General features: G+C 41.9%; 1 protein-coding gene across 2 annotated transcripts in view; it reads left to right on the forward strand.

Moving 5' to 3' along the window:
• The window catches only part of VSNL1 (visinin like 1), a 145,097-nt gene that overhangs the window by 61,880 nt on the left and 65,105 nt on the right, over positions 1 to 18,112 (forward strand). The window contains exon 2 of one of the 2 annotated variants that reach the window (XM_074991298.1): positions 3,540 to 3,706. In XM_074991298.1, coding sequence (XP_074847399.1) covers positions 3,545 to 3,706 — 162 coding nt within the window. In that variant the 5' untranslated portion in view covers positions 3,540 to 3,544. The remainder of the gene's footprint in view (positions 1 to 3,539; positions 3,707 to 18,112) is intronic. The other variant, XM_074991299.1, reaches the window with a different exon arrangement.

An 18,112-nucleotide genomic window follows, 5' to 3' on the forward strand; every position in this document is an offset into this window, starting at 1 on the left:
ACCCCTGCTAACTCTTGGTCCAGGGGAAACCTTTCTGTGCATAGGACACCATTAAGTACCACATGAAATTTTGAGCAACCAGTCAGCAAAATAATGGAAACAATATCATATGAAACAAAACCAAGGTATAGCTATTGAGAATATGTGGCCCACAAGGAGAGATTAAGGGAAATGATGTTATGCATTTTAGGTAAAGGATGACAAAGGGGCCCATATGAAAATTACTGGAAGAACTGACATATTTATTTATAAATACAGGTCATACCTCAAATGCTGACAATAACTGTATGTAAACCATCTAGTGAGTGTTCACTACATAGCAAATAATGATTATATTTCTCCACTTCCATTCTTCTTTCCTTTCTGTTCTATTCCTCTGTAAGATTTGTATTAGTCTCTGGATTTCAGATTAACTTGGGCACATGGGCAGTAGAAATGAAAAATGCTTGTCTATGCTTCTACCAGTTCAAGATTATTTCTTCAAATTGTATTTTCAATGTTGTGCATTAGTGTTCGATTCTCCAGGGCCTTGTATTTGGTGTTGTCATTCACACCTGTGCAGCGAGGTGTTAAAGGCTGTCAAAGCAGAACTGTAGTGTTTTAATCCTGTGTTGCACAGATGTAAATAACTACAAGAGGCACAGGGGTGAGCCTGGGGTGTGGAAAAGCAGGCCCTGTATTTTCCATTTTTTTTTTCTCAGATAAATGGAAGTTTTGTTACTGACTCAGATGGGGACAAATTGTGAATGAAAGACAATATGAACTTAATTTTGCATGCTGCATTTCAACACCCGTAAAAGTCAGTGGAGGCTGAAGGCATTCAGCACTGTCCGGGAGGTGCTCAGCATTTTGTCAGACTGGGTTTCCGCTTGCCGGGTTAGTGTGAATTCGTTATGTGTGATGGAGTGAATCCCTTATAGACCCAGGAATGAGAAAAAGAGTCAGCCAAGCAGTCAAACTGTCAATCATCCAGAGATAATTAACAAAGAGGTAGCTGCGTTAGTCTGTCTGTATTCTGACAAAACAAAACGACCGTCATGTAGCACTTTAAAAACTAACAAAATGATTTATTAAGTGATGATCTGATGGATCTGAGGAAGTGGGTCTGTCCCATGAAAGCTCATTACGCAGAGGAAAGGTAAGGACTTCTCTGTAAAGGAGACCAGGTGCAGGAGCCCTCTAGAAAATGGTTGTTTTTCTCTCTCAGCTAGAAAGTCTGTGTTAAAGACCTGGTGAGGAGAGGTCATCTCGGCCAGTTATGAGACAGGGAGTACTTTAGGAGGGTAGATGGACTGACATTTTGTTCTGGAAAAGTATCCCTTGAAAAGAGAATGTTTGGTATTTTGTTTTCTAAATGTCTCTGGACTGCATCCTGCTGTTTGGACAGTCTTTCTGCTACAGTTGGTGTTTAGGCTGGGGTGTTCCTGACTGGCTTGTGAAGAACCCAACCAGAGGTTGAGAGGTGACTCAGATGTGCTGCCAGGGATGTTTAGGACACCATGTAGAAAGAGCCCTAGATGCAGTGTGTGATGAGCTCACACATGGTTGGAATGGCAGAATTAACAGGGCAAGGGAAGGTTTCTAAAATCCACATGACACAGTTCAAGGGCTGTTAGTAAAATACCGAGCAAATATTTGAAATAAGAAACTCAAAAGAACAACAAACAATGTCTTATGTATCAGTCCATTTACCCTTTCAAAATATTCCATAGGCCAGGGATGGGGAACCACCAGTAGTGAGTGGGCCATATGAGTTGTCCTCCTTCATCACAGTGGGCTACAGCAGCCTGCAGCCCATGGGAGTTTCACCTGAAGTCCTGCAGGTCACTTCCCCCACTGCCTGTCCTCCTCCCCCATGTGCCTCTTGTGCTCCTGGACACCAGAGACCTGTGCTTCTGACACCTCCCCCTCCCTCACAGAACTTTAGGTGTGCCGTGAATCCATTGATTCATGTTTGTCCCCGTTCCTCCTCCTCCTCCTCCCTATCAGAGCTGGAATGCAAGGAACAGCTGATCTGTGGCATTCAATCTGGGAGCGGAAGGGGAAGGAGCAGGGACAGAGTATGAATCAGGTGATTTGTGCACTCCGGAAGTGTTGCGGGGGGAGGGGGAGGAATAAGAAGTGTTGGGCTCCAGTGCCCCAGTGTCCAAGAGGCACATGCGGGAGGGGAGCTCCAGTGTGTGAGAGAGGCATGGGGTGGTGGGCAGACGGGGTTTCCACAGGCTGCGAGTTACCCATCACTGCCATAGTCCAGTGATGGTCCAGGTCCCCCAGAGTGACGCTTCTTCATCAGCGCTTCAAGTCTGACTCACTAGCTGGGAGGGAGCCAGGAGTTTTATAAAACCCTTCCCTAGCCAGAACCCTTTTGCAAAGATGAAAAGCCCTTCCCCTATCTCTGACAATTTGGGTAGCTAACAAGCTGTTTGCCAGCCTCCTCATTCTGTAAAGGATTCATCCTTTCGTACAATGGGAATACGTATACGATTGAGGATTGATTGCTTATGTGAGCTGTCCTTAAGTGTCTAGGACAAGAAATGGCAACATTGTCATTCATCAACTGTCTTGATTATTGTAAAAATACACATTAGGATAAAATGCAACTATCTAAAATATTAGTAAGGGAGTGAAAAATTGAATGAGGTGAGGGAGGGGGAATTATTTTGGCTATAACCAGAAAGATCTACAGTTATCAAAAGCAAACTGTAGTTCTACCAATACACTGTAGAACACTTCATAGTTCAAGGGTGATGTCTACTACAGGCCCTGATCCTACAAAGATTTCCACATATGATTAAATTGCATGTGAGAAGTCCCATGTATATCAATGGGACTGCTTACAAACATAACATTGATTATATGTGAGAGCCTTTGCAAGACTGGGGCCATAAATTGTAAAGAGTCTTTCAATCACTGAATTGGCTTAGGAGGAGGGGTTCAAGATAAGGTTAAAGAGAAATTTGTGAATAGGATTAGAATTACGAATCTGTGAAATGTATGAATTAAAATGCATAGAAAAGATGAATCACAAGATCCTTTTTATCACAGCTTAATACTGATGAATAACAGTGTCAGCCTAACATATTCTCATAATTGAACATACAAGGGATAATTAGGAACCACTTTTTAAAAATTACTAAAAGAAAGGTCACCTTTTAATCTGATGGTAATTACTGGTAGGGAGAACCTGTTAGTCCTGAAAAGAAAAGTAAAGAAAAGAATCTTTGTATTAAATGATTATTTAAGATCAGAAGAGTAAGCAAATTCTCACTTAATTTGAAAGTTAACTCATCATTCTCTCTGCAAGACTTCACAGCTTTAACTGAAAGACGACTTTTGTAGTTTTTCTAGAATTCGGCCTAACTCTCACGTAAGTATAGTTTGGCTTTCAAATGATCAGTGAATGCATGGGGTAGGGCATGGCTGAAAGCATTTGTGAGCACAAAACAAAGTTGTTGGTAGCATATTACAGCTTGGTTGCTAATCAGGTTTTAAAACGATTACAGCAACTTGGCTAATTGTATTAATTTGCTTTTCTTAAGGCAGAATGGGGAAACAGAATAGCAAACTGGCCCCTGAAGTGATGGAGGATCTGGTGAAGAGCACGGAGTTTAACGAACATGAACTCAAACAGTGGTACAAAGGATTTCTAAAGGACTGTCCTAGTGGTAGACTGAACCTTGAGGAATTTCAGCAGCTTTATGTAAAGGTATGTTGTTTATTAGCTTTCTATTGCATGGGCACCAGAAGGGTATCAGAGTGATACTTCAATATATGTAGAGCAAAAATATTCATCTTGAATTCCTGTTGAAGTCTCTACTGACATGGAGCATCCAGGTATGTACGTAGGAATTACTATAACATTCAGACAAGTGGTCCATATAGATCAGTATCCGGTCTCCAAGAGTGACCAGTACCAAGTGATTCAGAGGGAAGATATAATTTTCCCAAGGGGGAAATTCATCCTCTGCCTTGTCAACTAAGGAGATTATTTTATACTCTAAAGGTGGAGGGGTTATGATCCACTCTTGCAAGATGATCCATGTTAGCAGATCCAGTGCCTCAGGCAGTGCCATTGGTTTATAAAATGTGTATTCAAAGGATGTTTTAATTATCATCCAAAAGTCTTTTCCTCCTTTGATACCCAATCATTTCTTAGTCCTGGTGAAGTCCTGGGGCAGTGGGTTTTACAGATTAATTATGCCTTGTGTAAAAAAAAGTTTCTTTTTGTCTGTTTTAAATGTATAGCCTTTCCTTTTTATTGAGTTTCCCCTTGTTCTTCGGGTATGAGAGAGAATACATAGGACACCTGGCTATCTTCCTTTTATTAATCACTAAGTTAGCGCGATCCACACCTTCTTATTTTTTGCTGTCCATTTGCTCTGTAACGGGAGGAGCGCTGAGGACAGTGTGAGATCTACGTTCCTCTTACAAAAATAAATGCATTTTCATTCAAAGTGGAACAACTGCCTGAGGGTCAGAGGCTTCAAAGTAATTGTAAGGAAGAAAAGTGTTGGGTGGGGTGATGAACTGGTTAGTTGAGAAAATTGCAGGGTTAGGCTGAGGAACAATAAAAATGCCAGTAGTCAATTTTATAGGTGCTTTGATGGCCTGGAGCTCAATAAAGATCTCTACAGGCAAGAACTATCTGTATTGGAAGCTGCTGTCCATCCTCCTGTATTTCCCGAGCCCTGGACCACACCATCACCATAAATATTATAAACAGCCCCCTTCCTACTCCCAGCGAAGGTTACTGTACAAACACTGCCATCTGCAGTGTATATGAATTAAGCAGTGCATTGAAACAGCATCTTGAAAAGTCATATCTTCCAGAAGACTGTGACGCCATAGTTGGTATTTTGTGATAGCCCTGCTATTGCTGCTTTTGAGTGCTGTGTTTTGTATTGAGTGATTATTGATCAGCTCTTTATATATGATGTTTGGCATGTGTGTCCTACATTGACTTGCATCTTATTTCTCACGCGTTTGTAGTAAAAGTAAATAAGTGTTTGTAAAATATGTATGGGTAGTAAAATGTATAAGGTGTTTAACTGTTGTGGCACCAATGCTTCTTGTTTGATAAACTGCAAATAAAAACGGGGAAAATAAAGTTTAAATAAATATTTGGGGAGAAAGGTGCATGGGAGGGATTGTTTAATTGTATTATCTACAAGCCATGAAGAAGTCTCCTTTTCAAAAATGTTTTGAGTCATCCCTAAAGATCATTGTGGATTCGCATAAGGTGCTTTACCCTACAGGGAAATAATCCACAAATGAAATTTAGTTCCATTGTCATTTACTGGTGATGAAAAATGTAAATCACACAGCATGAGTATTTATTGCTGCTTAAAGGATGAAAACTTTGACGGCACAGAGGGTATGTCTGCACTAGGAACTAACTTCGAAGTAGCCAGCAGAGAGTCAACACATATTTTCCCTTACTTCGAAGTTAACTTAGGGAGTAGGGAGTCCAACTTCGAAGTCCTTACTCCATTCCTGGGAATGGAGTAGTTCCCTACTTCAAAGTTAAACTTCAAAGTATGGTGTGTATAGATGTTCAACTTCAAAGTTGTTTACTTCAAAGTTGTACTTGGAAGTAAGCAACTTCAAAGTTGTTTTTGTAGTGTAGACACAGCCAGAGAGAAGGAAAACCTGGCTACTAGACTTAGGCCTGTATGTTACAGTTATGTTTAGAAGTACAGGCTAAGTACGGGCAAGTCTAAATTACAGTGGAAGGTCGAATTAAGGTGTGCAATTCCAGCTATGTAAATTACATAGCTAGAATCAAGATATCTTAATTCAGGCTTCCACCCAGTCTCCACTAAGGGCATTTCCTTACTCTTAACAAGGGGCAGGAATCTATACAGGCACCCTGTAAGTTCAATTTAGTGCATCCCTGCCAGAAGCACTAAATTGAACTCTGGAAGACTGACTGTGGCAACTTCGATATCACTCGAAGTGTAGAGGTCACCCTAGATTCCCCAGTGTTTGGAAGTCTTGCTTTTGTTAATAAGTGCTTCTAATATTCTCCTGTGATTAGTCTAGTTTGTTATAGGCTTAAAATTATATATATATATATATATACACACACACACACACACACATATGCAGGGCAAATTCCCAGTTCTGCTGAAGTTAGTGGCAAAACTCACTTTGACTTCATAGTCTTCCTCCTGCACGTGCATACGGAACAGTGGTTCTTAAACTAATGTTTGTGAGCCCTGACAGGTATGCAGAGGCCCTCCATCAGCATCTCAGCATACATCAGCATATCTAGCTATCTGCCTGGTTTGATCACAGACTACATTAAAAGCAATAGCAAAGTCAGTACAAACTAAAATGTCATACAAACCTAGAATCATAGGATTGGAAGAAACCTTGGGAGGTAGTCAAGTTGAACCCTCCCTCCGCCTCCACACACACACTCCTTCTGCTGAAAGCAGGACCAATCGCAACTAAATCATCCCAGCCACGGCTTTGTCATGCTGGTACTTAAAGACCTCTAGGAAAGGAGATTTTACGACCTCCATGGGTAACCTATTCCAGAGTTTCACCACTCTCCTAGTGAAATAGTTTTTCCTAATATCCCACCCAGACATCCCCCCACCACAACTTGAGGCCACTGCTCCTTGTTCTGTCATCTGTCACCAATAAGAATTACCTCTCTCTATCCTCTTTGGAAACCCCCTTCAGGTAGTTGAGGTTTGCTATCAAATCCCCCCTCATTCTTCTCTTCTGTAGACTAAATAAGCCCAAATCCCTCAGCCTCTCCTCATAAGTCATGTGCTCCAGCCCTCTAATCATTTTAGTCACCCTCAGCTGGACTCTCCAGTGCGTCCACATCCTTTCTGTAATGCGGTGCACAGAACTGGATGCAGTACTCCAGATGTGGCCTTACCAGCGCTGAATAAAGGGGATTAATCACTTCCCCAGATCTGCTGGCAATGCTCCTGCTAATAGTCCCCAGTATGTGTTTAGCCTTCTTGGCTACAAGGCACACTGTTGGCTCATATGGAACTATTCATCCACTGTAATCCCCTTTTCTGCAGAACTGCTGTTTAGTGAGTCAGTTTCCAGTCTGCAGTGGTGCTTGGGATTCATCTGTCCTAAGTGCAGGACTTTGCACTTGTCCTTGCTGAACCTCGTCAGATTCTTTTTGGCCAAATCCTCCAGTTTGTTCAGGTATTCCTGGACCTGTCCCTAACTTTCAGCACATCAACCTCTCCCACTAGTTTAGTGTCATTCACACATTTGCTGAGGGTGCAATCCATCCCCTCACCCAGGTCATTAATAAAGATGTTGAAAAAACTGGCACCAGAACCAACCCTTGGGGTACCCCTCTTGATACCAGCCTTCAACCGTACATAGAGCCATTGATAACTACCTGTTAATCCTGACAATCTAGCCAGCTTACTATCCACCTTACGGATGAGTTATCCAAGGCACACTTCTTTAACTTTCTGGCAAGGATACTGTGGGAGACCATATCAAAAGTTTTTCTAAATTCCAATTACATTACAACCATTTCTGTCCCCATAGAACTGGTTACTTCCTCATAGAAGGTAATCAAAGAAAAAAAGATAGAAGAAGCAAATGCAGTACTATACTGTGTTAAATGTAAACTTGTGACAATGTAAAGCATAATCTTAAAAAAATAAAGTATTTCTGTGCTTATTCCATTTAAATTAAGATGGCTAAACATCATTTTTCTTCTGCATAGGAAAGGTATATTAAAATATGTTGATTCAAAGGTGTATTAAGTTAACGCTCAGTTGTAATCTTTTGCAAGAACAACTATAATGTTTTGCCCATACTTATGAACATTTCATAGTTACGAACAAACTCCATTCCTGGGTTGTTTGTAACCGTGAGTTTCCACTATTGGTGGTTCTAACAGGTCATTTCCTGACTCTCTGAGACACTTATATTCCCTATTCTTACTGAGGTTGAATTTTGGTGCGTGGAAAACACATTTGCTATTAGTTTCTTACTAAAAAAAATCATATTTGAAAATTGGTTTTTGCAGCAGAGGTCACCACAGTAGGTCACGGAGCATTGTTGTTGGATTTTCAGCATTCCAGTTCTCTGAAATGCATACTCATATTTATGAGGATTTCTACATTGAGTTTTCTGTCTTGAGTATGAGCCTCCAGTTAGAAGAGAAGAAGTTCCTGAGTTATATTCTCTGGATTTTAGCCTAGAAGGTTTCCATAATTATTTTATTGGGAAGGTGATTTACAAGTTTTGCATCCACTTCAGTGTTACGTTTTCTCTTAGAAGTCAGCATCTGTTGCTCAGAAGATTTGTATTGTATACTTGGACATGTTCTGAGGAAGGGGTGATATTAGAACATAAGTGATAATGCACTGATCTAAGGAAAGAGTCCTTCCACACACAGCCAGCGGAAAACATCCATATCTTTTACTGTCAGAAGAAATATGATGTTGTGATGCTAATATAAATTGTCCATTTTGCAGAGTTTTGTAGTCTGGTGACTTCATTCTCTTTTTTTTTTTTTACAATACATTAAAAAATGTAGTAATTGTTACTTAAGCACATAGGTGACTCTGCACAGAGGTGCACTGCCCCCTTAGTGTCCCCACCAAAATATTCACTGCTGAGTGGGTGCCACCACAAATATCCCACCATTCCTCTGCATGTCCCTCGCTGCACCCTCTCCTTCCACAGGCACCCATAGGTTATAGTTGCCTATGCAGGAGGCTTCAGTGGTTGTGCAGAGACCTGTGAATAGTGTTCTTCATAAACTGAGGGTTTTGGTGGCCACCCAGGAGATGTTCAAATGCTGCCCAGCTGATAAGTAGAGCACCCACAGCCAGCAACATGTGTTTCTACTGAGGGTGCACATCCACACGTCTTCCTACAAATAACATTTGTTCTGTACTTGGAGGAGCAAATTAAGAGGAACACTGCCTGTGAGTGACTTGTTTTTATTTGATTTTAGGTTTTGCTATTTGAGTGCTTTGTAGTAGAGTGTTTGTTGCTTTGCTTGAGGTGGCACCAATAGTTCTGTGTTATTCTTTGCCTGCATATTGATTAGGATCAGCTCTGAATTCATTGCGGCTGGGATTTTTTATTTGTTTACGAACCTGACTGTGAAACACATAAAACAAATAGCACTCCCACAACTAGATTATTTGTATAGACTCTTTGTTTGTTTACTGAACTGGCTTTGGGAGTGCTGGATAAAAGTGTTATGTCTAAACGCTTTGCACTGGCATATAAAATATTTCAGTTTATCTGTAAAGTTGTAGTTCAGTGAAGTTTTATGCAATAGAACTGACTGGCAGCGTGCAGCTTTTAGGAGATCTGTAGGTGTAAAATTGCTGTTGAGATTTTGGTTCAATTGGTGTCATAGCCATCAAGATTAGACTCCAGCCTTTGTACCCACTAATTGAAAAGCTAAACAATAATGAATAGTTTTAGCAGCAGTTTTATTGGAAGGTTGTATTTATATCATGTTTCTAGTATATTCATCATAAGGAATTAATTTACAAAAAATACATTAAAGTAAAACTGGGGACCTGAGTTAAAATCAACCAAAGCATGGGCATTCTGAATTCATGCTGTGAGTCCACACATCTTATTTTGATTTAAAAGACCAAATTCATTGTGCTTTACGTTCAGTGGGATTACATCCAGGATGAATGTGCCCCACACTGTGCAAGTGGGCATAATGAGCATTAATGATAACAGAAATTAATGTGTGTACAAAGTGGAAAATAGACTCCTACAATATCATACAACATGGAATTCCAGATTACTGAACATGGCAAGCATGTCCTCTGGGTTAACAGTGAAAGCAAAGGCCAATCGAATGGAAAGGAAATATTCAGAGCCATTATGGTATAATGTACATTACGCTAGTATTAAATAATAAATTGGGTGTAAAGTTTTATAAATGTATCTTGCATATTTTATTAGTCGATATTATTCAGTTTAAATTTTAAATTGCTCTGAAAAATATAATACTGTTTAATTAATTAGTCAAATAATTTGTCATGTTTGGGGCTCCTCCCTCGCATTTCGTGCGGGAGATCCAACTGAGTTCTATTCCCTCATTTTAAGGCTGTGTCTAGATCACAGGGATTTGTTGACAGTAGTTTTTGTCAACAGATTGTGGCTAAACTGCCAAGCGGCTCTCAAGAGTGATCTGCTCTGTTGACAGAGAGTGGATGGACTGCCCGGCTGCACTATCAGCAAAATGGCCAACCGGAAGCACCACAGACAGGGCTGCCTGGCATCCCGGAAGCCCAGTCTGTTGACAGAGGGGCCACCAGAATGTACAAATTGGCTTTCTGTTGACAGATCTCTGTTGACAGAGGCTTTATTCCTCATGGGGAGCAGGGTACAGCTGTCGACAAAAGTTCTGTGTTCTACTGACTTACTGTCAATAGAACGTCTTGGGAATCTGGATGCTCCATGTGTTTTGTCGGTAAAATGGTTGTTTTGCCAACAAAACCCTCTAGTGCAGACATAGCCTATGGACCAAAATAGGCTCTATTCAAAGGTATTTACTAAAGATTAGGTAGGCTGGTGCATTCCAGCCCATTGCCCCCACCTCAAATTCCAGTATATGCCACAATGCATCATAGGAAGTATATAGCTCCTCAAAATAGTAATTAAAAATACTTGTCCACCTACTCGCATATTTGTAAGATCCTTGGAGTAAGACACTCAAGTGTAAACAAAGGGACTGTTGTAGTTTGGACAAAAAGTGGGGGAAACTGCATTGAGAGAAGTTGTCCATCTTGGAGACCGGGTAGCTTGCAAAGGGAGGAAGGATGTTTCTCAGTGGGGTGAAGGCACTCTAAAGATCTAGGGTCTATTCCTCATTTTGCCTGAGATAGGTCCCTGCATAATCTTGTAAGGCACTTACTATCTCAGTGCCTCAATTGTGTATCTTTAAACTGGGAATACAAATATTTCCTTTCTTTATCCGATGTTTTATTTTTGGACAGTAAGTTTGTTGGGGACAAGGACTGTTTACACAGCATGTAATGCAATGCAAGTCCCTCAGTTGGGGATCCTTAACAATAATACTATTTTTATTCAGCAACAAAGACAACCATTTCAGCTGTACAGTAACGATCAAATATTGATAGTTTTGTGTAGTAAAGTATGAACAATGTCTCAAATAGCCTCTTGTTAGAGAAGGATGAACTAATTTGGACAGAACATGAATCTCCATAAACCTTTCTCCTTTTTTAGAACTAAGCTTAACCTGAATCTTTTTAATGGCTGTGGATTATTTTTTTTTCCTCTGACCTCTTACTGCCTTCAGCTATGACTATAACCAGAAATGTTAAAATACTACATGGAGACTTGTACTTCCATAATTTTTTGCCAAGCCTGGAAATAAAAATGTCAGAAACTGTGTGAAATAATCTGTTACCAGCCCAGTTTCTCTTGTCCACAAGGTTTGGATTATTCCCTTCAGTTTTGAGTGCCTGTATCAAAAGTCAGTGAAATTATTCAGTGCATTCTTATTAATTTCACTTGGCTGTGGATCAGGCACTTGGCAAACATCAAGGTGTTAACACTTACTTGATTTCTGAATCTTGTGAGGATCTTGCATCCGTGGTGCCAATCCTTGTGCCTGTGTCACCATCTATTCTGCATTTAAAGGTTCTACCTCCCCATTCTCTGTTACTTATGCCACTGTTTGCAGGAGAATACTACAAGGGCAGTAGCTTCCATTTCAACAAAATGGGCATTATTGTGGGAGGGTACGGTAGGTTAATAATGAACAGTTATGGCTATTTAGGAACGTCTGTGGCATTGTACAATAATTGGATGCTGAATTAGGAATCAGTTTTGACGCCTTTTCTTATTAGGTAGGCTGTAGTTGAGATTCAAACCAGGTTTCTACTAATCATAGTCTAAACAGTCCCGGCACCTGTGGATATCAACCTGTGAGCAGATGGGAATAAGGGGACTTCGAAGTAGCTGGGGTCCTTTCAAAAAGGACCCCTGTCTGGACAAGCCGCGTGGCGGCGAGGCGCATCAATTTCGAAGTGCCGCGGCCGCCCGCATGCTAATGAGGCACTGAATATGTATTTCAGCACTTCATTAGTAAACTTCGAAATGGCCATTTGCATTTGGGCTAGTGTAGATGTAGCATGGACCCCGCCTACTTCGTAGCATGGACCCCGCCTACTTCGAAGTCCCCTTATTCCCATGAGCTGATGGGAATAAGGGGACTTCGAAGTAGGCAGGGTCCTTTCGAAAAGGAGCCCCATTGGAACGAGACACGCAGCAGCGAGGCGCGTCAATTTCGAAGTGCCGCAGCCGCCCACATGCTAATGAAGTGCTGAATATGCATTTCAGCGCTTCATTAGTAAACTTCAAAATGGCCATTTGCGTGGCCATTTCGAAGTTTGGGGCTCATGTAGACGTAGCCATAATGTGATGGTTAGATGGTTGTAAAGCTTTAACTTTTTGAATCTCCTTACTTACTGTCAATAAAAACTATTGTCTGACACACACACACCCATTGCTTGATCCCCCCGTAATTTCCTGCAATTGAGAAACTTTAAATTTGATAAAAAAAACTTGCAGTGTCCAACTAAAATGTGTTCTATTGATATACTGTCAACAGAAGTCAGCACTCTTGTTGACAGCCTTCTGTCTCTCCCCCATATGGCAACACCTTTTTCGACAGAATCTGCCTACAAAAAACCATATGGATGTTCTTGGGGGGGCCCTCTGTCGACAGACGGGGCTTCTGGGTCATTGGGCAGCCCTGTCTGCTGTACTTCTGGTTGGCTGCTCTTTCAAGAGAGCGGCTGGGCAGTCTGGCTGCTGTCTGTTGACAGAGTGGATCGAGACAAAGCGATCTGCTTTGTGTAGAGCAGCGATCTTCAACAGAAGTTTTGTAACAGACAGTAACATCCATTGACAGATCGCCGTAGTGTAGATGTAGCTACAGTTTGAAACCAGCAGGGACCACCAGATCATCTAGTTTGACCTTCTGTGTTTCCAAAGCTGCTGACACCACTTAGTGCGGCTAACAGCTGAAATAAGACTAAAGTATTATTGCTCACAGTAGCTTAGAAATAAGATCCTAAACTCGATCCAGTAGATCATTCTGAGTTCAGTGCAGAGAAGAATTTTTCTTGCCAGAGCACAATGAATGTATTGATTACAGAAATAAAGAGGTTGCCCAATAGCTGTGTTTGAACAAAAGTATATTTGTGCATTATATATGGGAAAAAATATTCATAAACAGGTCATCCTTGTGAAAATATTTCTCCTGTATTACTGCCATGGGTTGGGTTTGCCTGAGGGTGTCTTTCACTTTGGCAAGTTTATGTGTTCCAGTTTTCTATACTTGAGTCATTGTTCTTTGTTTCCATGGAATGGTTCCTCCCAGACTTTTTCTTATGCACCCACACATCAAACACTTCAAGAGTATCTTGGGCTGCATTTCATAATCCAGCTTGGTAGAATGTCATTATTCTACTTACTGCACTGTGAGCTGGAGAAAGGCTTAATCTTGTAAGGATCACTAATTTCAATGGGAATGGCTCTAGGGAACAAGGGGTATTCAAGTGAATAAAAGTTTGCAATAAGCGGTGAAATTGTCACCTCTGGTCTGGCCCTTTTGTGTCAAGTAAGGCTGAAGTGGTATAAAAGTACTCTAAAATCTGTGTCTGCTGAGGGAAGTATTTCCATGGGTCAAGAACTAAGGGGGGCAGCCATGCAGCTTCTTTCCATAGATCACCTCTGAAGCCCTGGCATTGGGGCACGCCAGAGGTAGGCCTGGGAGGGACACATGAAAGTGGGGCCTCTGTACCTAGTGTTGCACAGATTTTAGGGCAGCCCCAGGAGGCAACTGTAACTTACTTGGAGAGATCCACACCAGTATATCCTACAGGCTTACAGAGAATTGAGAAATCCTTTTTCATATCCTTTCTCCTCATTGGCAGAGGAGGGTATTGAACCCAGATATCTCACCTCTCAGCGGAGTTTTGTAACTGCTGGGTCAGAAGAGGCTGGAACCAGCAGTCACAGTGGCTTCTGTTTTCACAGACACTGCAGGTTTTTCTAGTTTATCATTGTAAATTTCTTGGCATTGTCATAATACAAACAATTGCTAAAAGTGGGTTTGCCTAACAACTTCCAACTCATGTGTTCTATCAGTTTGTTGGAAAGAAGTTTAAGAATACAATGGAGATTCAAGTGGGAAAGGGGAAGATTTTTTTTCCTGAAAGGACGGCCAATATAAAGATAAATTATTGTCAAGTGCAATTCAGATGAGCAATACTATTTTCCCTGTCCTTCATTACCATAGTACTGAACCTCCAGGTTTTATGGTTACTGGAAGTATTTCAGAGAAAAATATTTTACAGATTTTTTTCCTTCCCAGTGAAAGAATGCATGAGCGATCATGTTACGTTGCTCTGAACCTAGGTAGGACATTGCTTCAAAGATTCATAACAACACTTGGTTAAAGTTCAGTAAAGACTTCTGAAGCAACCCCCTGCTTACCCTATATTCTTAAGTTTGTGTATGAAACATGAAGGGCCCAGTCTAGTTTCCATTGGTGTTTGGTGGGCAATTTGCCCATTAAGTTCAACAGAAGGTCAAGCCCCAAATCAGTAGCTAAGAAGAGAAGAACTGAGGTACGTGAAAAATGTGTGCACATAATAGGTTGTAAATCAGTTCCTGGGCTTAATGTTGATTCATACAGGAAAAAAACTGAATGTGACATTTTATTAGCTTTTATTATAATTACAATAATTACTTTTCAAGGCACAAACCAGGAAGCTCTTAATCAGACTATAATTACTACCATACGTAGTCAAAATAATGCTTCCTTACATTCCCCACTTTTTGTTATTCTGAAGCTTGATTACTTAATGTTTGTTCAGCACTTTAAGATGAAAAACACTATGTAAATAGAAAGCATTGTATTTTCTAGTTGCTATAGGATGTAATGTGACTGATCATCTTGTATATAATCCTTAAAAATTAGACGGTTTTCAAACAGATTTGTTTGTGTAAAGAATATTTGTCTGCTGAAAGCGAGGATTGGGAGAGGGTGTGGTTCAAGTGTAATATTGTGGGCATCCAGGTGATCTGGTGATGGCTGCAGAGCAAAGGTATGAAATATCATTTAAGTCAGTTGGCAAGCTCCTACTTGCACTAGTAGAAAATTTCAGCCTGATATATTTGCTTCATCGTCACACTGGTTGCTACCAAAAGGAGATACTTTGATGCGATTAGGTGATATTGCTGATGCAATGAGTCTAGAGAAAGAGCAACTCAAGCTGACAAAACATTAAGTTTAGAAAAAAAGTTGTCTAATTATAAAAAATAAAACCTGATAAAATGTTGGGAGTAGGTAATACTTCTGCCCTTCTGCAGTCATCTGCTTTTGAGTTGAGTAAAAGTTTGTTAGTGTTAGCAACATGTGGTTAAGCAAGTCTATATAAATAGCTGATGAATAGATTTGGTGCTCCTGAAAATTTTAAAAATTATTTCTGGTACGTTAGATCCTAGAGAGGCCCAATGTGCAAGGCATTGCACAAACACATGCTAAGAAACAGTCCATGCCACAGGTACAGCGAAAAGATGCAGTGCAGTGAAAAGATAATATATAACCAAAGCAGCCAGGCAGTATGCTAGCCCTGTCTTTTGTAGCTGGTATACTTTAACTTCAAAGCGTGCTAAATCCACATTTGTTTTATATAGTGCATTAGGCCCAGACGCCACAGGGATATCCAAAAAAGGCCATATGAATCTCTGGCATAAATCAGTCAAGTGACATCAGGGGTGAATTTGACTCATTGGTAGAATGTTTCAGTAATGCAGAGGGTGCTGCTGCAGTTTTGAACACCCCAAAGACACACTCCTTTTTCCTGTGTGAAGAATGCAGGAGTGGGGCTAAAGTCTACAATGCTGAATTTGGGCCCGGTCCTCCAACAGGCTGAACTCCCACGAATCTCCCATGAAACCAACGTTTACTTGTGTACTTTACATTCAACTTGTGAGTTGTCCCTTGAAATCACATCCTTCCTCTCTGACTTGGATCACTCAAAACACATTAGAGGACTTTGGGGTGGACCTTAGAGGACCTTCTGAATGAAAGATACCTTAAAAATAAGATACTATGGCTATGTCTACACTTGCCCCGTACTTCGAAGGGGGCATGGTAATCAGGGTGATGGGAGATTACTAATGAAGTGCTGCAGCGAATATGCAGCACTTCATTAGGCTAATTCTCCCCCGCGGCAACTTCAAAGCGTCAAACTTTGATGTGCCAGCATGAAACGTAGCCACAGGCACTTCAAAGTGCCTTTATGCCCCAAAATTTTGCTACACGCATGCCGGCACTTTGAAGTTTGACACTTTGAAGTTGGGGAGAATTAGCCCAATGAAGTGCTGTATATTCAGCGCAACACTTCATTAGTAATCTCCCATCTCCCTGATTACCATGCCCCCTTCAAAGTACAGGGCAAATATAGGCATAGCCTAGATGTATGCACTTCAGGTGTAATTCATGCTGCTATATGGTGCAACTGGAATTATCACAGTAGAGATCAATGGCATCCAAAAGAAATTTAATAATCACCAAAGCCACCCCCACACCCCCAGCCAGGCACCCACCCACCTCAGCGCAAACTGCTGGTGACTCACTGGAGCTGCCACTGGAGCCGTGCCACATGACCTGCCCGGTGACTGGTCCCACCGCCGTGCAAGCTGCCCTGTGGCGGCAGCCGCTGCCATGCCTAGAGCTATGCCACAAGCGACGCAAAGCCTCTGGAGCCACCTCCGCCGCTGCCACCAAGCACTTGTCCCACCAAGTGGTGGGGTGCGTGTGCAGAGTGGGCAGAGGGTGCTCCACATGTGCGGCTCTAATGAGTCACTTCGCCACACCATGATATCCAGTTCGCCACATGTGTCGAATGGAAAGCCTGTTGGACACCATGAGTATAAACTGAAACAGAGATCTGGCTGGAAACAGAGGCTTAGTGACAGAACAGTTGGCTCTGAGTTCATCTATACAGTAACTCCTCATTGATTCGCCTCAAAAATGTAACTTTAAGTGAAACGGTGTTAAAATATTCAATGAATCCAATTGTCCCATATGAATTATTGAAAATGGGGGAGGGGTGGAGATTTTTTTTTCCAGGCAAAAGGCACTATGAACAGAAACAGTATACATGTTAAACAAGCGAGTTACTGCAAGACTAAGTTTAACACAGGTTTTAACAAATGATGGCTACATCTACACGTGCACTCTACATCAAAATAGTCTATTTTGATGAATAATGTCTACACGTCCTCCAGGGCTGGCAATGTCGACGTTCAACTTCGACGTTGGGCAGCACCACATCGAAATAGGCGCTGCGAGGGAACGTCTACACGCCCAAGTAGCACACATCAAAATAAGGGTGCCAGGAACAGCTGCAGACAAGGTCACAGGGCGGACTCAACAGCAAGCCACTCTCTTAAAGGGCCCCCTCCCAGACACAGTTGCACTAAACAGCACAAGATCCACAGAGCCGACAACTGGTTGCAGACCCTGTGCATGCAGCATGGATCCCCAGCTGCCGCAGCAGCGGCCAGAAGCCCTGGGCTAAGGGCTGCTGCACACGATGACCATAGAGCCCCACAGGGGCTGGAGAGAGAGCGTCTCTCAACCCCTCAGCTGATGGCCGCCATGGCGGACCCCGCTATTTCGATGGTGCGGGACGCAGATCGTCTACACGTGCCCTACTTCGACGTTCAACTTCGAAGTAGGGCGCTATTCCCATCCCCTCATGGGGTTAGTGACTTCGACGTCTCTCCACCTAACGTCGATTTCAACTTCGAAATAGCGCCCAACACGTGTAGCCGTGACGGGCGCTATTTCGAAGTTGGCGCCACTACTTCGAAGTAGCGTGCATGTGTAGACACGGCTGATGTGTTACAGTAATAAGAGGAGGAAGACAACTCTTGCTGAAAGCCTGTGCCCCTCATGGCTGCGTGCCTGCAGGGCAGAGAGATGCAGCTCTTTAGTGGGTGAATTGTGGGCTTTCATCTGAGAGAGCTGCCCCAGGAAGGAACTTGTCCCATGAAAGCTGTACAGAACCTGAACAGTGACACA

This window comes from Carettochelys insculpta, chromosome 3, assembly GCF_033958435.1.
Source record: "Carettochelys insculpta isolate YL-2023 chromosome 3, ASM3395843v1, whole genome shotgun sequence".
In the NCBI taxonomy this organism is placed as follows: Eukaryota; Metazoa; Chordata; order Testudines; family Carettochelyidae; genus Carettochelys; species Carettochelys insculpta.